Raw genomic sequence first — 25,554 nt, forward strand, 5'->3', positions numbered from 1 at the left:
GTAGCGCAGCCGACGGAAGGAACTCCAGCGTGCTATTGATTTAAATCAGCTTCAGTTGTGTGCGTTCCATCATCAACGGACTATCGTTCCTGATTGTGTATGGGATCCCACGACGATCGACACCAGAAAGGCCCTCGGGCTTCGTGTTGGGATGGAGAATTGTCAGAAGCCTTGAGACTCAAGCCAACACTCCAATGCGCCATCTATCGTTCCTTCCACACTGTTGAACAAGAGTTGCACCACGTCCAAGCGATCTCAGTGTCACGTAGGACTTTCGCATAACCTTCTGGCTCCGGCGGACACATCACAAGCCGAAGGAATACGGTTCATACACGGGACAAGAGAAAGGCTATTACATACCCCAAAAACATTGGCACGTTGGGTTCGACACTCGGCTTTTGCATTCCTAGTCACGGCGCTTCGAACCACCTCTCCGGCTACGATCGACTTTTCGTCGTCCTCGAGCTCACCTCGCTTACCACACCTTCCTTCGGAGATCTTCCACACGAGGTCAAAGGCTCTGAATCACTCCGGGACTCCCCTGAGTCTCCTTAGATCCTCGAAAGGGTTCGTGAGCGCCAAATCTAGAGCCCAGTGCAGAGTTACCTTGCAGCCAACCAAGCCTCACAGGGCCGACGGTTCACACCACGACTCGCCATACATGGAAGAACATATTCAGCAGTGAATGTTGTTGATATTCATCTGGATTGTCTTCGGAGAAAATCAACGATGCAGCAATAACGAAGAATAGGCAGTACATGGTAATCTTTACCATTAGAGGGCAGGACACCCAAAACTCTTGAAAATGCCCGCTAAATTGGTCTTCGCGAACGCCGATGCGATCGGGTCTTGCGTGAGGACAATCGACAATGATTGCGGAACAGCTAGAAACGTGGTTAGCAAATATCTCTTTTAGCAGGGCTTATCGCAGAACCAGAAGCTACTTACTGTCCATAAGCACTTGCTGGAACAGACACGCAATCCCCTCGGCACTGGGATCCTTGAGAATACCGTTTTCAATTCCACCTGCCTCGAAAGTCAAACCCACAAAAGCATCGGTCTTACCGACATTTCCTCCAAATGCAGGGTATCCTGCCTCCGCATACAGCTGCGACGTCTCGCCAAAGATCTCTGCGAATGACAGCGCGGTCGGTCTGTTGCACCAATTTGGTGGAATAGTCTCGTGGCCAGGATTGGCAATCCAGGTGGAAGAACCCGATGCGCTGCGATTGACCGCCCAGAAGTATTGAATGGTGTCAACAGAAGGTGTGCCGGCGTTGCCGTAGGAGGCGAAGGACTCTTGAGGAAGAGTTGCAGTACCAAAGGCAAAGAGACCCAGAGGACCGAAGAAGAAGTTACTATGGGTGTGTCAGTGAATGTGCATGAAATGGCGTGGAATGAAATACGAACGGGTTGGTCTCCTTAGAGTTATTGTAACGTGAGCCCATGTAAGGACCCATGCATCCCAAGGTGAAGTCGCCATCGCAGTAGTCGTTCATGTAACCGAAAATTGTAGCGTTGACGCTGTAGGCATCACCTGTGGGTGAAGTAAAGTAATCGTTACGCGTCATTGAAGAGTCGGTCTCGAATTTGTTGTGAGCGTTGAGACCAGTGTTGGGGATCTGCATGCCTCCACCACAGCCGATGGAGAGCTGACTGGTAAATGGGTCGCCGTCCATGACGATACCGAAGGTGGCAACGAAGGTTGCGAGATCCCAGCCCTACAGGTGTCAGTCAAGGCTGGTCCCTTGAGGTGTGGAGGCCGATCATGATACCCAATTGAAGACATTCTGAGCAAAATCTACCAGTTCCACAAAATTGGTCAAGCCATCATGACTGATCTGTTCAACACATCAGCTGTGCGTGACGACTATCCGCTGCAGGACCAGAGCTTACAAAGTTGTGATTGGCTGCCATATTCAATCTGTCGAATGTGTCAGTTGACCCAATCTGTTCTTACGCGTATTTGAATATGACCGACCCAGGACAAGGTCCACGAATATCACTTGGAGAAGGAGGAGAGTATGCATGAGCAGTATCACCAGCTGCAGGCACCAAAACGCCACCTTTTCCGGTGCCCGGCAATCCGTTCTTTGCTCCAGTGTATTTGCTGGGATAGTAGTCGCTGTACGGTGCAGCGCCCTGTGGAGCAAGGTGGATAGGGCAGATTGGAGCTCTCTTGTCTAATGTCGCAGCTGGCCCCCCATTCGCAATTCTCTCCATCCAGGCATAACCGTTGACAGTACCCGCGATGGTCAGAAGTATGGGAATTTGGGTGTACATTCTTGCAATGAATACTTTTGGTGCTAAGATGCAAGTAGCGGAGGATAAGACTGAAGAGTACATGCCGGAAGAAATACCAAGCTAATCTACTGTGGCGACCCCAGATGGTCCCCGGAAAGGTGGAAGCAGAGTGACGAGATTCAATTATGCTTAACTCGAAAGACGCGCCGAGGTGTGCCCAGAATGATAATGATCATCGGAGTGCCGAGGTTGGAGACAACGATCGTCGGGAGATATTCCATCTGATTGGGCTGCAAAAGGTCAAGAGAGGAGAAGGGTTCAAACATTCGTTGAGTACCAGAAGGCAATGACAAATGGATCCGGCACGTTGGTGTTCGCAACCAGCCCGTGCAGTCAAACCGCGGGTTGCAAGTGGTCAAGCGATTCTCGCCACCGTGACGGCCGTTCAAGATTTGACGCGGGGAAAGAACAAGAGAGTCAACAGCATCGTCCATATCATCGATTGCAGGTGCATATATTGCTGAGTACAGCAAGCGGAATAACTGCTTGCGGATCTTGAATTTTGAAAATGGTTGAATGCAAAGTCGTGTGGCATGCCCACCACACAATGCTCACAAGTGCCCAGTCCAGCGCGACCGTGAGACCAAAAAGCATTGGGCTGCAAATGTTGGTGTCCAGACGTGACCGACCATGGCGATACCAGTATCTGTCTCAAAATTGCGTCAAGTTCACAGAAGCTTTCAATATCGCGATGTCACACGTGGCAGAAAGTACCTTACACAAGTTCAAAGGTCAACAAAAAAGATCAATCGCTACCAGGGTCAGCCTCCCGGCGATTGCCCAGGCTTTGTTATCGCGCTGACTGCACCAAGCCGCAAAGTTCGACAAAAGAGCCGCTCAACGAAATACCGCGCATTTCGATCACTGTGCAGTTGATAAACGTTAGAATCGATAGCTTTCGGGCTGCGTCAAACGGAGTCGTGGCCAGCCACAGTATTTTCGAGAGGGTTGTCAATCTCAAAGTCCCGATCAAGCCCATCATTTTGCCTCAATTCGAGATTGCTGACACGTGACAACAGACGGAGTAGCGTGGAAACACTCTCATGTTGGAGCTTGCCCAAATGTCCGCAGTTCTACGCGAAGCTTCTAGGGCACATGCGCAGATGCACCTTGTCTTGTACGACTAGCTTCGTTGGTTCGACTTCAGTCAGGCTTCTGAGGGCTTGTTTACTGTTTATACTGTCCGCTAGCGTTGAGCAGTCTATCTCGCCATTCTTGTCGTCTCATGGTAAGGGTTCTATTCGTCGACTCGAAGTCCAGAATTTGCCATCAGCTTGGGTATCATACTACATGCTCTGCTGCGTCTTGGGGTTCATCAACGCTTCTCCCCTGAGAGTGCTTGGAAACACACAGCGTCCGGTAAAAGACTGGAATGAACAAGCGGTGTTTCGGGAGCATGGCAAATCTGTCAGCGTATCAGTTATTGCAATGTTATTGACGTGTGTCAGACGATCGCCCTGATCTATGGCGGGTACCTCAATCTGGTCCGTCAGAAAGTCGTCCCGTTGTGGACATGGATGGTATCGTATGAGGAATCACGTGCCTAGGAAAGATACATCGAATTCGAAGAAACAAACCTGCAACAATAGTGATATTAAGTGCGAACTACCCTACTTACCAGCTCTAGCCACGGAGATCAATGGCTTTGAACTCCTGCTTCTGCCCATCGCTACTCTTGAATTCGATGCACTGCCGGCTCCAGCGCTCGGCAAGCCCTACATTATCTCCAACGTCGGGATCGTATCTTCCATAACAAGGTACCGTTCTCTTCACTTGGTCGTTTGTCTCGACATTGACGTCGGTGCTGTAAAACCTTAGAAAACCCTGAAACCCTTTTGTATTTACTATCGGGAAAAAATATCAATAAACTCCTCCTTGTGCTCGACTGCCCACTCTCGGAAGGTCAGGGCAGGTCTTCCCAGTACGTATGGAACATTGTCCCGAATTGTACCAACATAACCCCTCCGACCATCGGCAACCTGCCTCATAAACTCCGTAAGCCCTTCAGCATACCATGGCTCTGCCCCTGAATCTGGTGAGGAGACCATGGCCTTGAAATTATCCGCATTTTTGGGGCTGAAAGTGATGCTGCGACCAGTGACCTTGGAACGAAGCGGCTTCTTGTCCATTCAGCACGTCGATGCTCATCAGTAATCGCGTCCTTGGTGCTTCTCCGGCCCGTCATACAAGACCTTTGCTGCCATCGCTGCAATGTCGCTTACTGCAACCCATCCCACACGAGCCGTGCCGCAGTATAACATCAACTGGTTTACTTTGGGAGAGTTGGCGCTAAGTAGAATTTCCATAAATACATTCGGGTGAAGGTTCGTCCAGGCAACTTCACTTGCCTTGATATATGTCTCGATCATTTGATGCCAGACGAATTGCGGGTCGGTGGTGTCCCACTCGCCGAAGATGCTCAGGTGGACGATATGCTTGACTCCTGCCTTCTTCGCAGCAGGGTTATGAAGGTCTTGGCCCGCGTGAGCGTTGCTACAGTGTAGCCTGTCAACAGGAAGGCTCGTTCGACTCCTGCCAAAGCCAGTGCAAAGGTGCTACGGTGATCCAGGTCCAACTTGACCGCCTCTTTTCCTTCTTGCTGACACTGCTTCACCGCCTTTTCACGATGGGAACACAGGCGAAGTTTGATGTTGTTGTTCTGTTCGAGTTGCTTGACAATCAATAAATGCAAAGCTAGTTTCCTCGGACGGCATCTTCGAGGACTTTGCTGCAGATGCTCCAGAACAGTTAGCCGTCATGTTGGACCATGAATGTTTCCTCGAAAGGTCGGCAAACTCAAGATGCGACGCATCGATGATGGTTGGCTGTGTGAGCTCCAGACCTGTAACGACTTTCAGTTCATCGTGGGTGTTAAGCCAGATCGTAACATTGGGTAGAATAGCGTTGTCCCACTGTGTCAGGCTATTCCGCAATCTATGACCATGGTATGCCCAAAATTTGTCGTCGGTCACGTTGACTTCCCCATCGTTTATTTTGACTGCAACAACATCTTTCATATTGGTGTCCATGACTTACTCAAGCATTTCCCTGAGAACTCGCGGGTCGATCTTGCGAAATGGCTCGAACGCCTTAGTCATACCGTCAAACTCGTCAATTAACACAAGACCTGCATCAAGTGCATAGTATGCCCACTGATCAAACCCTTCTGGGGGGTGCTCCTAGATAGCGACGTCGATACTCGTCATTCGCTTCTTTGACAGTTGTGGACGGTCGAGATATCATGTGTCCGTACCGGCGTCGCGCTTCATGGTGAAGAACTTCGACTGGATGGGGTTCGCTGTCCAGACCCTCCGTCCCCTCATGGTCTCGCAGGCGAGGTGAATCAGGACTGAAATTAGCAAGGTCTTGATCCAGGTCCCAAGTCGATTCGCTTTGAAAACATGACAAGGCAAATGACAGTCGACAAGATGATGATTGGGAGAAAATTTTCACTGCAGCGGTGTGCTTTTCTGCGAATGCTGGCTCGCGAATCATGGTGCATGAAGCATGTCGTCGATGCAGATGCTGCTGGCGCACTTGACCGAAGCACGACGCGCAGACGCCCGAAGCACCATGACGCATATGCGTAAGTCGAAGGCGGCTAGCGTTCAGAAAGAATGTTGTCGCCTGGACGATAGATTGATGGCTTGAAGGAATTTTGCCGCACCATGAAATCTGTGTTGATGTATGAAGCTGTTTCCTGGCACAATGTTACTCGGGAATTACCTAGCGCTGCATCCGAGCTTTCGCGATGCTGATCGAGGTATCGTCATGACACTTGAAGAACACCACTCGCTGATGGTGTTGACGACAATCCAATCCCTAAGAGCGATGGGTTTTGCCTTGCCAATCGAGATCATGTATGGTAGTGAAGAAGACCTTGGACAAGAGTATAGGGAGATCCTGGAAGAATGGCCGGGCGTTCGTGACCTGAGTAAGATAGTTCATGATGTGGGTTGAGAACTAAAAGGTTTGTTATTGTTCAGCCAAGGATGGTGAACATGCGCTAACAGTCTCCAGGATGGGCACTAAAACCATGGGCAATGCTCATATCTTCGTTCCAAGAGGTCCTGTTCTTGAATGCTGATGTGGTGTTTTTCGCCGACCCAGAATTTCTTCTCCACGACGGAAGGTATAAAAACACGGGAGCGCTCTTCTTGACAGACCGAAATCTGGGCCGAGGAGACAAGAGAGGGTGGATCAAAAAGGTAATACCACTATCCATCTCGAGCAAAATGAAGACCAATCGTGTTTGGACGAAAGAGAGCGGCCACATGCAAGACTCAGGTGTGGTTGTTGTTGAAAGATGGAGGCACTTTGTGCTCATGCTGCTTACGTCACGCTTGAACGGCATCGATCGCGACGGGAATCTTGAAACAAGAAAGAAAGGTTTTTATGAGATGATATATGGTAGGTCTAGACCAGTCTGCTACATGCCTGCTAGCATACTAACCTTCCAAGGTACAAAGAAACCTTCTGGCTCAGCTGGGAAATGGCCGGGGTGCTCGACTATGCGTTCCATGATGGCTCCACTGGCATACTTGGCATGCTTGATCGAAACACAAGCAACGGGGACGATACGTCAGTTGAGTCAGATCAGGAAGCACAGTGCTATCGCCTGGTGCATCAAAAGGACCATGCACCCCACAGGGCACAAAATTACACTTCCTGCTCACCTCAGCTGGTATACTTCGACACCAACAGAAAAGCGCTCTGGCTTAAGGGATGGATCACAAACACCAAGTCCGCAGGAGTCGACGATCTAGATATCAGCACATTCGAGGCATTTTTGGAGGAGCCACGAAGTGGTGACCCCAAAGATAAAGAAAAGATATGGCAGTTGAGAAACGGTAATGTCTGCGGCTTGACGGCAGATAGCTACGCACCGATTACGGCGGAAGAAACGCAGGTCTTGGGGAGGATCATCGGTTTTGCCCAAGAGTATGATTGGGAGCCATAAGAGACGTCAGATGTTCGGACCATCCGTTGCGCTTGTATTCCTTTAAGATCTGTTTGCATGACGATCGGGTTGTCTGGTCAAGTGTGTTTCCCTTGTCAGATGGAGGTAATGTACCAGTTGACTCACCTCAATTGAGGCACCACATGAAGCAATACATTCCGATGATTTGCAGGAACAGAGGTGTCGTGCGCATTGAGTACGGCCAAGTTCGAATCAGATATCATACCACAATCACCCTGGCAAGCTATTGCTCTTGCTGATCGCTGATATCGGCTTCTTCGCCTGTCTTCGCTCACAATGCGCTGTGTTGCCATCAAATCCGACAATCGTGCGAGAGTGCTGAACGGGCTCCAGTCCAGTAGTTGATGCGGAGGTTGGAAGACGCTGTCGGAAACTGAGTCCAAGAGAGTGCGGAGCAACATGTATCGACACAGCTGTTTGCGCATGCCTCATCAAGTCGCTAGACTGCATCAGCCTCTCGTGTATGAACATGCATGAATCTGCGGAGCTTCTGCTTGAGCCTCCGACACGTTGTGGCGCAGGGGTTAGAGACTCGGAATGTGGAGGAAGTGATGGAGTCGTAGCACAAGGCCTAGATTTCCTGGGGCGAAAACTGCTTGCCTTCCCTTGGCTTCCGGTCTGCCATTTCTCCACGATGCTTGCATGAATTGTCGGCTTAATCTTCCCGTTTACACCCTTGAGTTCGTTACCTTACGGGCTGCAGTCGCGCTTGCCATCCTAGAACTAGCCACATATGGTATCGCCTAACTCACACGTGACAGTGTCATGTCCATTTCGGTCTGGTGATCCGCCAAGCCAGGGACTGTCTAGGTCAGGAACAACGTATCAAAGGTTACAGGCTATCCCGGACTGTTCTCCTTTCCGCCGCAAACCTCCCAATACCATCGAAGCTTCATCCATCCTTCTTGCAAAGCACCTAATCACCATTCCACGGCCGTATTCCAGAGAGATCAAGTCTAAAGAGACGATCAAGATGTCAGGCGACGTTCAACTGTTGCCTGCCTCAACCGGACTCTAGATTGGATTCCACAGACCGCACATTTGTCGCGACCTACGATCCATGAGACATGCTGAGTCCAGCAATACCGACCCTAATAGCTTCATGCTACGCGAGCGAGCTTCGTGGGTCCAGAATGAGGTTTACAAATCGTGTTCTGATGTCGAGATGACGCGACGTCTTTTGGAAGATGAGAAAACAGAAGCGTCTATTCAGAAGTGTCGGCAAGAAGTATTGCGCAACCTCCCCATCTTCGTATGGATCCCAGAGCGAGTTTTTACACATTACCACTAGTTGATGGTTCAAACAAACAATGCGACAAATATCCTGAGGACGACCCCAGTTCAGCTGACAGAAATGCGGATGGGTCGAAACTGACCGTCGATATACCTCGCGACTGCCTCAAGAAACTGGTATCAAGAAAAGTAGCGATTGCTCCCACGCTTCTCTAGAGCATCTCATACCAGTTAAGTTCTATTCCAGCATCTTGGACTACTTCAGAGGAGTCTGTGAAATTGGTCATTTTGTCAGGAACGAAACGGGAGATTTGGTTAGTCATTTCTCGACCAGGAGTTACTTGGATGTCAGCAATTTCTATCGATGTTGTCTCACGGCGATCGATATTCTGGAACGCGATTCTTACACGCAAGGCTTTGCTTTGGTCGAAGATTCGCTTTGGCTTGTCGAGCGCTTGCTGGAAGTAGAAGATCCGAAGCTCATAGATACCATCTGTGACGTATCTGTACTTCTGTTAACGAAAGGCTGGGGTCAGGTGTATGAGATTCTTATGGAAATAATCTGCTGCATGGTTCAAATTCAAGCTATGAAGAAAGACGAGACACAACATCCATGGGTCCAACTGTTTGTTTGGTTACAGAGACTACCCACGATCCACGCGCTGGAAATCTTACGACAAGGCTGGAGATGTGGACTTGAGCAACTCGAATCTGCGAATCCTGGACAATCGTGGGAGTGGCTCAACATGAACTGCTCCTCTGACTATCCATTGCGCATGGGTAGACATGTTGCAGAACTTCATCAGGATGTACTCGCCGCTTGGTTCGATGTTTCAGAGCCTTGCTCATTGAGCAGTATGCGACAACAGCTCGCATGTGGGGAAGTTTTGTTTTACGATAGAGAATATCGCGAAGCTTTGGGTGCCATGGATTCGATCATTTCGAGATGCATCCAAGCAAGAGAGCAGGGTGAGAAGAGGTGGATGACACTGGAGATCGAGGCACTCGAGATAGCGGCAAAATGTCATTCTGCTCTGACGAGATTGGGGCGGACCCGTGGAGACATTCGTACTGCTATCACACTACTCCAAACTGCGACCGAACAAAGCGAACTCGTGTGGGGTGCTTCGTCTGCCACAACTATAGCCCTCAAGCACAACTTATGGCTGTTACTGTTGGAGCAAGGCCGACATGCTGAAGCCGAATCTTTACGGAGTAACATCGACGCTGTCGTGAAGGAGAGCACAAGTCTCCAGCATCGGGCGCCGGAAGAGGAGAGACATTCATCACAAAGCTAGTATGAATGAGCTGTCAGAAATGCAAGACTACAATGATACAATCACTACGACATGATCGGTTTTGTCTATACTTATGTCTACACTCTGCGCCGAGGCCTCGCCTCACATACCAAGGGCGTGCCATTGACCAGGCAGGACGTAGGTCCTCGCCATAAACTCAGTTTCTCGATCCTGGTGCGTGGCAGTACTTTGCAGATTGAAGGATATTGCCATATCACTCTTGGAACCAACATGGCTAGCTTGAGTCTCTCGAGACCCAGCATGAACGTGACCCGTTAAATGCACTTGCAGAACCTGAAAAATTTGCTTGCACAGACGTCTCGACCCACGATACGTAATTATCGACGTCAGCGGTTCGATCGAAGGCACCACGCGGTGGTCTCATCTTCGTCAGGCTTGGTCTCGGGCGATTCTACAGAGTCTCTAGCAGCGCGCAGATGGCAAGCATTGTTTCCTTATTTCGAGCCGGACGCCTTCGTTCTTATAGGGCTTGTGAGAAACTTTGAGTCGCGTTCTTCCAATGCTGGAAACACTGCTAACCAGCGACTGCTCACCGTGAGTACATGTGAATTAGAAGAATGCGGCCAAGACTGAAGGTCAAAGCTCGCTGGTCAGCGCGTTTCCTGGAGCTGAAGGCAAGGGATGATCTTGTATCAAAGTTCATTACACTTGTATAAGAGCAGACATCTGCTCATCATTATATCGTCAATCGTCAGAATCTATAAACTGTGACTTGCCCCGCAGCCACGGACCAAAGCGATAAATCAGTAGTGGGACAGGTAAGCATAGAAGTCCAAGACAACCCAGGAAAGTCAAAGACCAATGAACCCCGATTCCCTGATACATTGGTCTCGCAGCAACAATCATCCCTGATGCAACTAGATACCTCGCCATGGTAATGCTGCCAAGCGCACTAGAACTCCAAGTACCGTAGATGTTGATGATATAGCTGTAGCTAGCCACAAAGATGGCAGTCATGGAGTAACCGAATAACACAGTAGCTGCATAGTCCGACCAATAGCTGATGGAAGCGAAATTCGTCCACCCAAGCCAGAAGATAGATATCGCGAAAAAGGGCGAGGCTATGACTGCAGGTATGAGAAGTCTCTCCGGCGACTCTTTCTGGTGATATGCATCATCTTTGTTGGATGGCTGGAAGAAGTGACCGATGAGTGGTGTCGTGAATGTTGATATCAAAGCGCCAATGCATATACCAAGGAAGGCAAGACCGGTTATCCCGGGCGAAAGACGATATGTGTCGGTAAATATAAACTCGAAACCGTTGAGGAAGGTGAAGATCACAACATATACGACGATGAGATAGAACCCAAGCGCAATGATGATGGGTTCTGTTGTGAAGAACTTCGCTGGTCGAGTAAGATTTTGCTGTAGCCTTGTTATCAGAGAATCTCGTCCTTCAAGGTCGCAAGTGTATTCGTCGCTCCCGCTGACTTGTCTCAAATGATGCGTCCTCCATTGAATTATCATTGGAGAGAAGGTCTCAGGAAGGAACAGAAATGCGATGAGGTAGACTGATGCACTGAGAGCTAGACCTATCCAGTAGACCCAGCGCCATGATATATAGTCTTCGATCCAGCCGCCAGCTACAGGAGATAGAATGGGCGACAGAAGTGGGCTAAGAGCGAACACTGGCCAGAGTCTTTGTCGATCACCCTCTTCGTAAAGATCAGCCAGACTGCCGCCGTAAATGGAGAGCCCAGCACTAGCACTCAAGCCGGCAAGAAACCGGAGAGATATCTGAGCACCAAAGTTTGGTGCAAGAGCATCTCCTAGAGTAAAGCACAGATAGAACATTGACGGGACCAGGTAGACAGGATTTCGTCCAAGCTCTTCCGAAAGGGGACCGACAACCAGACTTCCAACTGAAATCCCCAGGAGAAATAGAGCCGTAGCCAGTGTCTCGGCAGTTTGGCTAATGTGGAACTCTTCGCTGGCCGGTTTAATGATATTTGAATCACAGCTTGATACCCATCCTTGTGAGAACACAAGAAAGAACAGGATCACTGTCGTTTGCAACTTCTTCCCAGTGGACCACTTGCGTGGATCCGCCTGATCGCTGTCGTCCTCATCGCAGCTTACACTGCTTTTCGAGGGAGGTTCCGTGCATCTGTCCTTCTGTTGCGGATTGTCTGTCTCATCGTGCGGACTAGACAGATGCGCCTGCAGCGTGTCGTCGCTCGTCGATCTGTATGGTGAGATATGTTTCTCGTCTTGTTCTGGGGATGTTTCAATTGGCGGTAATTGATGATTCGAGGCGGGACTCTGTGGAGAACGCGAGATGATAAATTGAGCTTGTCGCCTTTCCTGCCTGTATTGTAGAAGTGTTTGCATGTTGCTGTGCTTAGCTGTGAGTCTGGCAGGATACGAGCATGACTATAACGGAGTATGGATTACAGTTTGACCAATCTGAGATAAAGCATTGCGGCTGAACGAGTTACGAGCCTTATGATTCATCTGTCATATCTTGGGACGGCGTTCGCCCGAACGAAAGTCAACAAAACAACAGCCGGCCGGATGCTTGTACAGGAGCTGCCAAACGTCAGCTTGCAAGGCGTTGATGGACGGATTTGGAAGGTGAGCACGCGTTCTAAACTGTCAAGCACTGTGACAGACAAATCATGCAGCGAATCCGACTTGACATGTCACTGGTGCGATGATGTCACCGAAAAACCGTTGTGTTGTCTGATCGCACAGTCGTTGGAATGTCACCAATCTTGGTTGGTGTTGTGACCACTCGACCAGAGCTCAGACCTCGACGACGTACTCCATGGAACTTGCTTGCGATAACGGCGTATGATCCCATAAGGTTTCAGTCCTCCAGTCGTCAGCAGTCACATTCTGCCCTCCAGATCGGGGACCGCGCAGAAGCCAGATGCTACAAACTAGGGGTGCTGAATGTAATTGACAAGTTAGTAAGTTTAGGTAATTAACTGTAAGGCCCTCGTTGCTTACAGTAAACTGACTGCTTGGCTAGCCAAGTCTATGACGTTCGGACGAGGAATGATGGTATACACGTGAGAAAAGCCCAATCATAACCTGCTTAAATAAAGTCGCTTTTTCCTCCGCTTCTCGGTCAACTTTTTAAGTGGATGGTGCCTCTACCTTGGCGGTTTCTAGTTAGTTTACCTAAGAACAAGGTAAAGAACCCCAGAAGCTTACGGTTGCGATTTATCGTCATTTTGCGGCGGTAAGTACGACACCCCTACTACAAACGGCCCCGAAAAGCTTGTTCCTGCAAAGCTTCTACACGGTCTCAGTGAGCATGCCTCTGTACTGCATCGTGAAGATTCTATTGACGCGAGAGACACTTGCTCATAACTCACGTAGAATGTTATGAATGATAGCACAGGAGATTCGTCCGGTCCGTCCGGTCCGTCTGATCAATTGAACCATGTCTGCATAATTTGGCCACTCTGGGCAGCCATATGTTTATGCCATGGCACTTTCCAACGACCCGGAAGCGACTGTGGTGTACTGTCGTAAGGGCCGATATGACAAGTGATACTCAGCGTGTTCCTCCACCGATATGGACGGAGTTAATTCCTCTGACAATTCCATAACTCGCCCCCGCAGCTATTACACCAACAATGAGAGTGTGAATAGCACTAGCTAGCGAATCTCTCCCAGTATTACCCATCACTTTCGACTTTCCGTAACCGAACGCCAGGAGGATGACCACTGTGATCCCTATCGAAGTAAAAAGTGCGTGGTTGGTAGTCTTGAAGGCAAAGTAGGGGATCATCGGAAGAACACCGCCTGTAGAGTCTTGTAAGTATAGAACAAAGATTGAATGAGTTATATCGTACCAAAAAGATATGAGATGCCCATGATGAGACCTTCGATCCAAGAACCACGGACTCTTGGCGGTGTAAGTTTGAGCTCAAAGTCCATCATAAACTACGAGATGAATTAGGACTGCGAGCATTGTGAATGGATCCTGCTGACTGACCTTTAGCCACATCTCTGGGTTCTCCTTCAGACGCTCTACAACCAGACATGCCTCTAGGCGATGAATCCCATACTCGGAGAAGATGTCATAAATCTCCTTCTCTTCTGCAAGTGGTTGTTCGATTATCTCTAGTTTCTCGCGGGTTTCTTCGACTGCATACTGTTTGGCATCCGCTGCGGCAGCCAGGTATGCGCCGAGGCCCATACTTATGGCGCCAGAAGCAAGTTCCGCGACTCCTGCAAGGATAACAAGTCTTCGAGAGCCCAGAGCAGATATGCCAGCAGTAAGGGCGAAAGGAACCGTGAGCCCATCGCTAAAGCCGATGATGAAATTGCGCATTAAGTCGCTGTTGCTTGGGTGCTTTTCCGCGTGTGGAAGGTCTGACATCGTAATGAGAGTCTGGCGATATCTCATGAATGTTTTTCAGACAATGGAATTGATGATCGTGTATGGTGACAGTCCAAGGTGAGGAATTTTCTGCTGAATCCGAATGGCTCCAAGCATGCTTATATGCAGGTGAAGTCAAATCATACATAGTATGACGAGGCTATAGACATGAACCTTATCTTGTAGCTACACGTCTCCTTGACGGCCGGGAGCGCGATGTGAATCTTGATGAGTGGTCGACAGCACTTCAATTTGCTGAATACGATGACTCGTTCGTGGGAGAAAGGTATATTGGATGCAGAGCAGAGTGACATATCAGGTAATATGTCAAGCCATGATCTACCTGTAGAAAGGCTAAGATACCCAGTACATGGCACTGTCGTCGGACATTGTGTATGATAGAATTATGACAGCCAATCAGAGCACTTGTATAGGTCAGCATGAGTCTCGTTCGAGTGACGTACTCAAGACAACCAATCAGAGTACCTGTCATGGTCAGCATGAGGTTTGATCCAAGAACGATACTAAACATGGAACGAGGTACGGGCAACGAGGAACGAGGTCATGCAGGTCTCGAGTCTGTCGAAAACGCATGTCACCGGGAGCGATCGCGCTACTTGCTTGTCTGACAGCGCTGTTGGTATGACGACGACGAAGGAAAAGACCATTCCGAAAGCGAGATTGCGCGCTAGCCATCAGCTTCTCGAGCGATGACTGCCGCAGTATGACCGTTGAACTACGCACAAGAATGGGGGGTTGTTTCCGGTGATCTTCGCTCAAGTCTATCTCGAGACCCTGGGTGACAGCGCCAAGGTTCAACTTCAGACAGATTGACCAATCACAAAGTAGCTGATAGTCAGCACTTTTTATGCCTCCATGCGCAGTCATCGTATGTGGGCGAGTAGCTGTGCGGTTTCTGGGACATGCTCACGAAGCAGTCAGGTAGTGATGTGCCCCATGTTTCTATGGATTTTATAACCTCAGTTCCATTACTTGTACGTTCTGGTTTACGCCTGACACCCGACTTCCCCGTACCTCTTTCCCTCATTCTTCTTGCTATACACAATCGCCACCGCTATCGGCTGCCTGGGATATGTTTTAAGCAAGAACACTCGGACGTAAGCAAGAACAACTTCATTATCATTCACTGTCCACAACACCATCAGTGTGCGGTGACAGCTCCGGAGGAGTCCCTTGGCAGACTTAAAAGTCAATTCATCCACCCGCTAGCTCATAGTCACAAATGCTACACGTCAGTGATGGCCGAATGTCAATAGTAGCACAGCCAATCAGAAGCCTGCCATTGATAATCAACAACCTGGTCTCACCCGGGTGAGCTGTCGCATGAGATAGCTAAAGTATGTTCATGTTGTTACCTGGAAGGGATAGAATAATGTGGACATTCGACGACGCAGCGACTCATCGTGCAGGCGTTTGTCAGCGAATGTCACTGTCCTGCATATGCCGTTTCCATACTTCGTACTCGCATCCACGTTTGGCGTTTGCAGGGCCGAACCAGTTGCCTCCGCCCAATGCACATGTCTTTGTTCAGTGTCCCCTGCAGGCTGGGAGCTAAGCCGTCTGACGCGTCTGGGGTTGTTCAACGATGCCAGTAGAAACTGACTTGACATGGTGATAAAAAGGAAAGTCAGCAACTCTGGTCTCTGGCTTCTAAAACAATAAAAACCATTCTCGAGGCATCACCATGAAATTGTCCAGTCCGTAATTACAGTTCACCCTCGATCTCATTACAATGAGTGCTTGTCATTCTGACCCACAATACAGAAGCTTTAATCTCAACACTTCTATACAGTGCCAGTGCTTTGGCAAGCCATCTGCCTCGCACTACCGGCCAGAACGCTTCGCCATTAGTGTTCACGTACGGATCAGCAGAACAGCCGGATCTAGTCTTTGCCATAAGCGCGACAACGGATGGCGACTTTGCCTTACACATGTCAGGATCGTCCAAGCACTCTTGGATCGCCGTCGGAACAGGTACAGAGATGGATGGTTCGATGATGTTCGTGCTCTACGGCGACGGAACAAAAAAGGGTGTGTCAGCACGATTGTTCAGTCAGGATAAGATAGACATTACTGACTAGATGTGCAGGCGCCACCCTGAGCACGCGGTCCAGCACAGGACACCAGGAGCCATCTTACGTGTCCAGTATGGAACCGCAAGTGAGTGCAAGCAGCGAGAATGGTATTCACGCCGCCACCGCATACTTCAGGAACAGTTCCGCCTGGACGCAGAACAGTATCGACATGACCTCAAGCAAGCAACCTTTCATCTTCGCTCTAGGTCCCAAGACGCATGGCCAGACCGATTCATCGCCAACAGCGATGATACAGAGACATGTTGTCTATGGTAGCTTTACCATGGACATGACACAAGCACTTTCGTCTTTGGCGTCTCAAGCCAATGGTGAGAATGGCACGTGGACTAGCAGTGGTGCATCTTCAGCCTTTGACGTCTCCAAGGATTTCGACGCTGGATGTGTTATACATGCTGTCGTTATGTGTCTTGCGTTTGTTATTGTATTTCCATTGGGTGCACTGCTATTACGACTACTCAGTGTCAGAGTCCACTACTTGGTCCAACTGGCAGCCTCTCTTCTTGTTCTTGTCGGCCTGGGGACTGGCATATATGTTTCAATGGAATATAACAAGGTATGTTCGCGTGTCGGGATGCAGATGATCTGCGCTAACACTCATTACTTCAAAGACGCAGACATACATGACTGCTCATCAGATCATCGGCCTGACCTTGTTTGCTGGTGTGGCCATACAATTACTTCTTGGTACGATTCACCACGTCATCTTCAAACGCACACGGAAATCGACTAGGCTCGGCAAAATTCACTTGTATCTTGGTCCGATGATACTTGTCCTGGGTATCGTTAACGCACCTTTGGGTCTCATATTGGGCCAGCAAAAGCAATATAATGTGCCATATGCTATCCTGGCCGCTGTGCTAGCAGTCTTGTTCTGCGTGGCAAGAGGATACCTCTTTTGGTCTGGAAGACTAAGTAAGACAATTAAAGACAATGACGGAGATGTACAGGTACCCTTACGCACGCTTTAGGGTCTAAAAATCACTGATGGATCATTTGGCTCGTGGAATGCGGTGAATACCAGATCCTCGATATCTTAGAGCATAGACTCGACTCGACATGAGGGCATGACGCATCTCGCCTTCTGAACTAAATTAGCCAGCTCTAGACCCGAGACCATGAGAGAAGTTCCGGCGTGACGTAGAAGGCAGGACTACGGAGCGGTTGCTGTTATTTGTGATTTAGGAAAAGTTTCGTCTTTCTCCATCCCGGCTGGCAGGTGCTGCAGTACCAACACAGGTTACAGACACATTCTTCTCAGAGCGGAACAAATTCCCCATACAGACTTGACAACAAACGTCACTAACGAATATGGAGATTCTGAAAGGTGCAATCAACTGCCAGGCATCTACATACCTAAGCTATGATGACATAAACTCAAAAACAAGGCTTCAAGAATCACGACTTTCTCGATGGAGCGTCCGAGGGAGCCTAGCTGTTGTGTGTCAAACAAGCAGTGCATTGATCCTGCACTCAAATTCAACCAAAACACGACCATCGAAATCATATATTCTGGCTGGTGCAAACAACCGGCTTTCTCGTGTTTCATCTAATGCGCACGATTGAGTTGTCGAGTAAGGTAGTTACAAAACCCGAGTCTTCCAGGAACCAGAACTCGATTGCTTGTCCAGCGTTTGGCAGAGCAAGCCGCATCCCTGCACCTAGCTTCGACCGTTACACACTTATTGGAGATGCATGTTTTACGTAGCAAGAAACAACCGGCCGTCATGAGAATATTACCACTGCTGCAGCAGACATCGGAATCTACCAAGTTGCAGAATCTCAAGTTGTCGCATGAGTTGGAAGCTGGAATTCGAGCTTGCTAATTTCGCGTTTCTGCCTGACGTACGAGCAAATCGAAATAGGAGCCACATTGGATGCCATGTAAACCCCTGATTTCAGGATACTCTAGCAGGCCAATACGTTCACTGGATGGTACCTGCTTGATGGTCAGCGTGCGAGGCCTTTAACACGCAGAAAGGGCTCAGCGGCAAGATTATGAAGACACCAGAAGCCTGACAGTGTGGGCAAGGCGAGATTGATGTATCCAGTCTTTGAGAGTGGCCATCAGTCGAGTGGTATCTATGTAGCAAGGAAGCTCGCGATGCGCGCTCGGCGCATTCGGTTCTGGATCCGACTTTTTTACTCTGTCTGCTCTGTCCTGGTTCCGAGCTGCATTCGGAAGAAGCTCAGTCTACCGGTAACCCTTCAGCTATCACCACTAGTATCTACCACGAGTGTCCGCAACTGAAGCCGTGCTGCTCGTCTGGCTGACGCTTCTCGCCCACATGATTCAATTTTCCACGAACGTGTCTCTTGCCGCTGTGGCAAGGACTATCTGGTATCCAGGTAGCAAAGAAGCTTGCGACGCGTGCTCGGCTTTGCCTCGCCCGCGCCGCTCGTGCTTCCGGCATTTGGTTCTGGATTTTACTCTGTTGCTGCTTTTAGTCATGGCTCTACTTCTACTCCGATCTCGAATTGAAGTCGCATTATGTTGAATACGCTTAAGGCAACGGCCTTAGTGTATCATCGATCCTGGATATCATTCCTCGCCAACCACCGTACAACTAGATCCGTTGATGCCCCTCTACCAGTCGACATTCACTGTGCTGTTCTCTCAATCCAATTACGCATTCGTTTTGTGCGCAAGTCACACTGATTCAGCGATGAAAAACTCATTTTTACCAAGCAGCCAATCCCCGTGTTACTTGGGACAGTGGTGCTATCGCGTATTGTGTTTAGTCACTATCAGATGTAGTGGGGGGTACATTCAGACATTCGAAGTCACCCACCTGCTTACTATGGACCAGACTCATGGCTGATACTCGAACCGTCCACACGATAGATCCTTCCATTTTCATGGAATTGTTGAGTTTCTTGTCTCGCCTCTTGAGTTTGTGTTTCCCCTAGCTTTCTTACCTAATCGCTCGCCGCATCTATGCCTCGAGGACAGCTATGCAACTACTCATCTACCTTTACCCTGAGATTCAAAATGTGACACTCCAGCGTTCGAGATTGCGAGCACCATCCCGCCAATAGCTTGCGTCAATTATTCTGTGGATCGTTCTCTCACCTCTCCGCTACGTATGAATCTTTCAGCGCAGGACAGGTCATTGTTGTTATTCAGAAGCAGTCACAAGAGACTCAATATAGTATCACAAAGACGTGTTTCTTGTGGTCGCGTGAAGGGAAAATGCCTCAAGCATGTTCTCAATCGGATGGAATAAAGACCTCAGATCTTTGTTCCTCTCCAGAAACCGGACAAGGAAAATGCCTTAAGCATATTCCACTTGAAAAATTGAATGTCCTACACTCCCGGGAAATTCTTCAAATTTCAACCATCGATGAGACAGCGATGAGGTAGACAGATACGTGGATCACCTGTTCTTGATTCTTCCTCCTTGCCGACACGCATGACCAGGTCTAGATCAATGTGGTCCTGTGAGGTCGTCGGTGTTATGGGCCTCCTCCTCTCTCTCTTATAACTGCGATATCGCGAAGATGCAGCGGACCTCCCCCATTCCATTATCAAGGGCCGCTTCAGCCTCTTAACGTGGCCGAGATGTTCTTCTCTCTTTCCTCCGCGAATCATATCAACATGGTAAGCCATTCCATCTTCTCAACCTGATCAAATTCTCCTTTGTCTCTGCCTGTTTTGCTTTTACAACCATCTCGACAACGACAAGTCTTCCGAACGTATTCCCAATATGGTGGGCCACGTCAACCCCATCTTTCTTCTTGCAGCTCTGATATCCTCCGCAACTATTCGTGTGTCGTTTGCCTCTGGGTTCAGCGATCGTCGTGACCACTGACATGGGTGGGCCACTCTAGCCTTCCAACATGGAGTCATCCTTGGTCTTCTCCCATGCTGCTTTTCAAGCTCGCTCGACATAGAGCAGATGCCTTCCGCAAGTGCCACAGATATAATGGACCGCTTCAGCTAACTCGTCGTTAACCATATGATCCTTGCACGTACCGTAACCCTTCCCTTCGAGCCACAGCTGACGACGGAACCCAGCGTGGACTCTGTATTGATCATCTTCCTTGTAACGGATATGATACTCCTGAACGTGAGCAATCTTTTCAAACGAAAAACAGCTCCTTCATATATTCCCTCATTTCTGCGGCGCCATGAAAAACACGTCCCGTCTCGCTTCGGTAGACCGTCTTCGAGCTGTACCATTTGGTCATGGAGCCCTCAGTGAATGTCCAGAGTTGACCGCTTGTGCGTAGGCTTCGATGAATCTTTGGTCTTCAGGTTTTCACAAATTAGTGGTGGTCCAATCCCACGCGCGATCTACATATAGACCCTGTGCCATATGTTGATTGGGTTTGCGGGATGGGGTGCTTGGGGGTTGTGCTGGGAACTTGTCTTCTTTGGTTGTGCTTGATTGTCTGTTCACAAGAGCTCCATGTGACACTGGTATTAGCTCCTTCTATACATCTCCTGTCTTTTGTCTGACAGCGATCCGAATATCAAAGCTTCGTCCCAGGAGGGAATGGTGGCAGCAGAGGAAAAAGTCGCGAGCCGAGGTGATCAGTCAACACGGCCCTAGAAGATCCAATCCCGCCTTTCGGGCCGCAGTCTCTACTTACATAAGCAGATATGGCTAACAAGAGACAAAAGATTCTGACCGCGACCCTGACTACTCCGACATCGGTGTGCGGTCAGCATTTGCAACGCCTCACGCGATTACTACTTTTCGAAATCGTCATGGTCGGAAGGCCATCCTACTGCGTCCCATGATTACTCTGCGGCATTGCTACCAGGAAGCTGGGATTCTGGCAGGAGCGACGACCCAGAAGCGTCCTTCTAGGCAGATTACGACCCACATCGATGACTTTAACTGTACATCACAGCGTCTGAGATGGTCAAATCAATGAAGCCATGAACGTAAAAAAGAACATTTGAATTGCTATGCATCTTCTCTAAGTGCACTTTTCCGTATAAGATCAAGCAGACACGCTCAACTGTCTGTCACTGCTTTTCTTGTTCTTGCCAAATCTCAATGGACCAAGCATTTCTCCCCAGAAACTTTGAGGAGGATCGATGAAGGTCTGCTCGTAAGCATCGATCGTGGGACGCTCCCAGACAAGGTCAACCTCCAGCGCTGGGATGATACGGGTACGCTTGATCAATTTCCAGCCGAAGTAAGTGACAGGCGCCAAGAGAAGTAGGGTGTAGTAGATGAAGAAGTTGTCGACGGAGAATGGCGCGAAGCTAGTGTATCCGTAGCAGAAGACGATCATGGTCATCCAAGCTGCACCAAGGTATGCCTTAAGCAGAGATTAGCAACTGCTGTGATAGGGCCGGTAACGATGGACAAAACTTACAGAGTATGGCTGGAACCAACCCTTGTAGGGAAGAGTGTTGCGATCAAGGGCCTGAGCTTTGCAAGCACGGTAGAAGAAGATGTATGTGATGCACATAACCAGGTAGTTGATGACGCCTCCAGCAGTGACGAGGTTGATGAGCCATCCCAAAACGACGTTCGAGCCGTTGCTAACCTGCAGGAAAGCAAGGCAAGGGAAGACCATAACTATGGCAAAGCAGACAAGAGGTACGCCGCTCTTGGTGCAGTAGCGGAGGGCTTTAGGAGCTCTACCTTCGAGGGCCATTCCATACAAACTGCGAGTGGCGCAGAAGGTGTATGTGTTACCAGCACTGAAGATGGATGTCACCAGAAGAGCGCTGACAAGATGGGGTAGTCCGTTGATGCCCATGTTCTTCATGGCAATGACGTAAGGTGAAGCAGTAGCTGTTCCAGATCCACTAGTCTCACCAGTGATGATGCCAGTCAAGGTAGGGTCGGTCGAACTAAGGACAATACCGACGGCCAATGCACCTCCCATAAACTATTTTCAGTCAGCACATTTCTCCAAAGCAGTTGGCGATGCGACTTACGAAGAGAGCAAATCTCCAGTACACAGTCTTGAAGGCGTTCTTGATGTAGATGCGTGGGCGTCTAGCCTCGGCAGAGACCATCGAGATATACTCGGGACCGGTAACGCAGAAGGACGCTGACCAAAGAGCGGCACAGAAACCCTCAAACTGACCGAGGGTTCCTTCGCTTCTCCACTCCTTGAAGGCATTGGTCTTCCAGTTGCGGAAACCGTATGCGTCGTGTTGAGGGTTACCTCCGACCACTGGAAATTGTCAGTATTGGTGAGTGGCAAGTCATAGTCGACGCTCTGTCGCTTACTGGTAATGAAGGTGAATGAGAAGACGATGAAGATGAGGATGACTTTTCCTCCTGACAGCCAGAATTCTGCTTCTCCAAAGACTTTGATAGCAAGAACGTTGAGGATACTGTTCTTTATTGTCAGCACAAGCGCTTCAACGAGATAATCTGGAGTTCTGTCGCTAGGGCTGTATGGGAGGTCGCAAGGGTGTGGGAACTGGTATCGCCGTTGCACGGGGTAGCAAAATTGTGTGGTCGCAAGGAGGTCATGTGTCGCAAGGTTTTTTTGTGTCGCAAAGGAATGGAAGGAGATTTGAAGTCGCTCGGGAATCGTCGCGTTGGAGGTCTTACCCATAGAGAATCTTGAGTATATGTTAGCTTGCGCCAGCTCGGAGGACAAGCATTTTGGACTCACGATACAGGCCAAAGGAATTGCCCACGGTGGGATGTCATCAGACCAAAAGTCGAGCACAGTGGATAGAGCAGTGATTTCGAAGGGGATCAATAATGCCTCTGTTTGCACCAGTCAGCATCTGCTTGGTCTTTTCGCGGACCGAGGGATCCCTACCATAGATAAAGAAGTTGTAGCCTGCCATGAAACCGAATGCGTCGTCGACGAAGTGACCAGCCAGGCGAATAAACCCGCCAGACACGGGGTACGCGGTAGTCATCTCAGCGATACAGTTGTTGACCAAGCCTAAAAAACAAGCATAGATTGTGTAGGCGAGGAACAAGCTACCAGGACCGCCCTTGTAGAGACCGCCACCAATACTGACGAAGAGAGCAGTTCCAATTGTGCCACCAATGGCCATCAGCTGGATCTGTCTGTTGCCAAGTCGACGGTGGAGGTGGTCGCTGTTCTCTACAATCTCGCCTTCTTCGTATGGAGTATCTGATAGAGGCGCCGATGCGACGTACTCGCCGATCTTTTCCTCATGTTTGAGCGACGACATGATGATTGCAATTGAGGGGAAACGATGTGAGATGAGAGAGAGAAGAGGCGCGAGGACAGTGCTCTATATGCCAACGCCATGACAGCTCACATTGCGCAGTAAACGTCTGTTAGATGGAACTATGGTTACGGATGCGCCACCAGCTGTAAATTGATCCAGTAGTGAAGCTGGACTGTTGATAACAGAAAGGTTGAAAGAGCCCCCGGCTATCAGCGGCCCCCGCATTAGGACTTACTACCCGGTAGGAGCGCTGGTTGGCGTGGAGTAGCGCGTCTTGGCCTGTCAGGCGTCCAGTCGATCTCCGCTCGTTCTCGCGATAAGCACCAAACGTAATGCGTTTCGTCGTGTACATCTCGCATGGTATATTGCGCGCGTTGCCCAGAGTCATCTAGAACATTTCGTGCAGAAAGCTTCGAGTCGATTCTTCTTCTCTCTCGCATGTTTGATGGTCCAAGGGACTTGTGACTTGAATCGACAATCGCTATCTTGGCCGACGAGCTTCTTTGTTTTTGATATTCAAGGCTGGATCTCAGAACAATCTTCGTGGCGAAGACGCCTGGATCATCTGTTTCGTGAACCGTCAGTTCAGTCCTTATCTCTCGCCTCATCGCCTTGCCTCTCACGTCCACGCTCATCCTTGTCTTATCTCTTGGCTCCCACGGAGTCACCGAGTAGGATAAGGGCGGACGCTTTCCTTCGGCCTTATTAATCTTGGCCACGAGGATGTAGGAGCTGGAGGAACTTCATGGTCTAGCCCACGTCTCTGCGAAACATCCTTGCAAGTCGTCTGAATCTTGAACACAACACAGAGACACTCCCGTGGAAGCGTTTTCCTTGAAAGAATTGACTTGAGCTTGTTGATGTCGTTCACTTCACAGTTAACTTGTGTAGCGCATGCGACTCTGTTGATCTGGCCCCTACGTTCTTAAGTGGTTGTCACAATTCCGGCATGGTCGCAATCTGCTGCCGTGAGGTTCTGTCCTGTTTGAACGCATCATGATCAAAATCGCGACTTGATGATTTGTGTTGAGGACCGTGACGCAGTAATATCTTCTATCGCTGTCGTACATCAACATAGTCTTGTTTCAGTGAGCAATGCAAGCCTTGGTCCACTTCACTGCCGGTTTGATGACTTCGAGGTGAAAAGCATCTCCTGACCGCAAACCCATATCGAAGGCATGATCCGCTCCCTCGACTATGCTTTCATGATGCGGTATATCTTGTTGTTCTAGTGCAGCTGCGAAGTCTGTGACGTGACAGACTTCGAAAAGACTGTCTTGCACCCATTATCTGGTACACAGGCGGGTAAAGAACCTTCTCACACAATTGCAAGGGAGGTAATGGGAAGGTCGACGAGTAAGTAGAAAGACACCAACAACAGACAGGGTCAAGACTCACAAATCTCGTCTATTTCCTCCTTCGTCACTTGCCCCGCCTTAGGGAACTTGAGAAACCGCTTTCCTGCTTGTTGCGCATCTTGCTTCGCATCCAGACCTCGAAGCAAAAGATCAACAACAGCTTCTGATCGGAACATGTACAATCCAATCTTCGTGCGGTCGTTGAACCACTCGGCCTGGGTTGCAGGCTTAGGTGAGTTAGTAGGCGGCCAATGTGTCCGCATCTGGACATGTGATCTCCAAGTTCGCAAATGGGACGATGTTGCGGTGGGGCAGACGATGCATGTTTGTCGGTCCGTAGAGAGATATGATCGCTTTTGGATTGGTCTTCCATAACTTGTGCGTCACATCACAAGGTTAATCGCAACACCTTCACAATCATCAAGATCATTGCTACTCACAATGAGCAAAGCCAGATGAGCTCCCGCAGAGCCACCAACTACCACCAGTTCATGACCCTTGACGTTGAAGCCAAAATCCTCGAGCTTCTTCGGCATCACATTTCGCACCCATCCTTCTACGTCGCGGATATCTTCAAGCTGGTCCTCGATGAATCGCGACTCAGGTAGCATATGATAGGCCATCGAAGCGACGACAAATCTTCGTCTTACCGACATGCTTGTACACACAAGTGAGGGATGATTGCAAAGTTCGTGGGGACTCGACTTTCGTCATGTTGTTTCGGTTTCTCCAGCAAGCAATTTCCTGATGGTGATGATAACTCTGCTTCAGCGA

At 49.4% G+C, this 25,554-nt stretch overlaps 7 protein-coding genes across 7 annotated transcripts; 3 read left to right on the forward strand and 4 right to left on the reverse strand.

Annotated features, from left to right (window-relative positions):
• Positions 1–528: 528 nt before the first annotated feature.
• Positions 529–2,290, reverse strand: AUEXF2481DRAFT_527196 (uncharacterized protein). The gene is made up of 6 exons (XM_013483877.1): positions 1,982–2,290; positions 1,897–1,924; positions 1,776–1,841; positions 1,411–1,721; positions 949–1,358; positions 529–884 (listed from the first exon to the last, which is right to left on the reverse strand). The coding sequence occupies exons 1-6, from the start codon at positions 2,281–2,283 to the stop codon at positions 775–777; spliced, it is 1,227 nt and encodes a 408-aa protein (XP_013339331.1). The 5' UTR covers positions 2,284–2,290; the 3' UTR covers positions 529–774.
• Positions 2,291–6,796: 4,506 nt separating this feature from the next.
• On the forward strand, positions 6,797–7,264 carry AUEXF2481DRAFT_33597 (glycosyltransferase family 71 protein; the record flags this gene model as incomplete). The annotated part of the gene is made up of 1 exon (XM_013483836.1): positions 6,797–7,264. One exon carries the CDS (start codon positions 6,797–6,799, stop codon positions 7,262–7,264), a length of 468 nt encoding a protein of 155 aa, XP_013339290.1.
• Positions 7,265–8,823: 1,559 nt separating this feature from the next.
• AUEXF2481DRAFT_527228 (uncharacterized protein) lies at positions 8,824–9,956 on the forward strand. The gene has a single exon (XM_013483878.1). The coding sequence runs from the start codon at positions 9,070–9,072 to the stop codon at positions 9,814–9,816; it is 747 nt and encodes a 248-aa protein (XP_013339332.1). The 5' UTR covers positions 8,824–9,069; the 3' UTR covers positions 9,817–9,956.
• A 565-nt stretch (positions 9,957–10,521) lies between these two features.
• AUEXF2481DRAFT_48534 (uncharacterized protein) lies at positions 10,522–12,168 on the reverse strand (the record flags this gene model as incomplete). Its single annotated transcript, XM_013483859.1, has 2 exons — positions 10,522–11,886; positions 11,917–12,168. 2 exons carry the CDS (start codon positions 12,166–12,168, stop codon positions 10,522–10,524), a joined length of 1,617 nt encoding a protein of 538 aa, XP_013339313.1.
• A 1,174-nt stretch (positions 12,169–13,342) lies between these two features.
• AUEXF2481DRAFT_33600 (uncharacterized protein) lies at positions 13,343–14,173 on the reverse strand (the record flags this gene model as incomplete). The annotated part of the gene is made up of 3 exons (XM_013483837.1): positions 13,343–13,593; positions 13,644–13,734; positions 13,787–14,173. 3 exons carry the CDS (start codon positions 14,171–14,173, stop codon positions 13,343–13,345), a joined length of 729 nt encoding a protein of 242 aa, XP_013339291.1.
• Positions 14,174–15,878: 1,705 nt separating this feature from the next.
• Positions 15,879–17,258, forward strand: AUEXF2481DRAFT_9077 (iron reductase domain protein; the record flags this gene model as incomplete). Its single annotated transcript, XM_013483823.1, has 4 exons — positions 15,879–15,891; positions 15,959–16,225; positions 16,284–16,843; positions 16,899–17,258. The coding sequence occupies 4 exons, from the start codon at positions 15,879–15,881 to the stop codon at positions 17,256–17,258; spliced, it is 1,200 nt and encodes a 399-aa protein (XP_013339277.1).
• A 3,982-nt stretch (positions 17,259–21,240) lies between these two features.
• Positions 21,241–23,422, reverse strand: AUEXF2481DRAFT_9078 (uncharacterized protein; the record flags this gene model as incomplete). Its single annotated transcript, XM_013483824.1, has 7 exons — positions 21,241–21,564; positions 21,622–22,143; positions 22,193–22,434; positions 22,491–22,597; positions 22,821–22,831; positions 22,885–22,982; positions 23,038–23,422. The coding sequence occupies 7 exons, from the start codon at positions 23,420–23,422 to the stop codon at positions 21,241–21,243; spliced, it is 1,689 nt and encodes a 562-aa protein (XP_013339278.1).
• Between the last annotated feature and the right edge of the window lie 2,132 nt (positions 23,423–25,554).

The sequence above is a fragment of the Aureobasidium subglaciale genome (genome assembly GCF_000721755.1).
Source record: "Aureobasidium subglaciale EXF-2481 unplaced genomic scaffold scaffold_36, whole genome shotgun sequence".
Lineage (NCBI taxonomy): Eukaryota > Fungi > Ascomycota > Dothideomycetes > Dothideales > Saccotheciaceae > Aureobasidium > Aureobasidium subglaciale.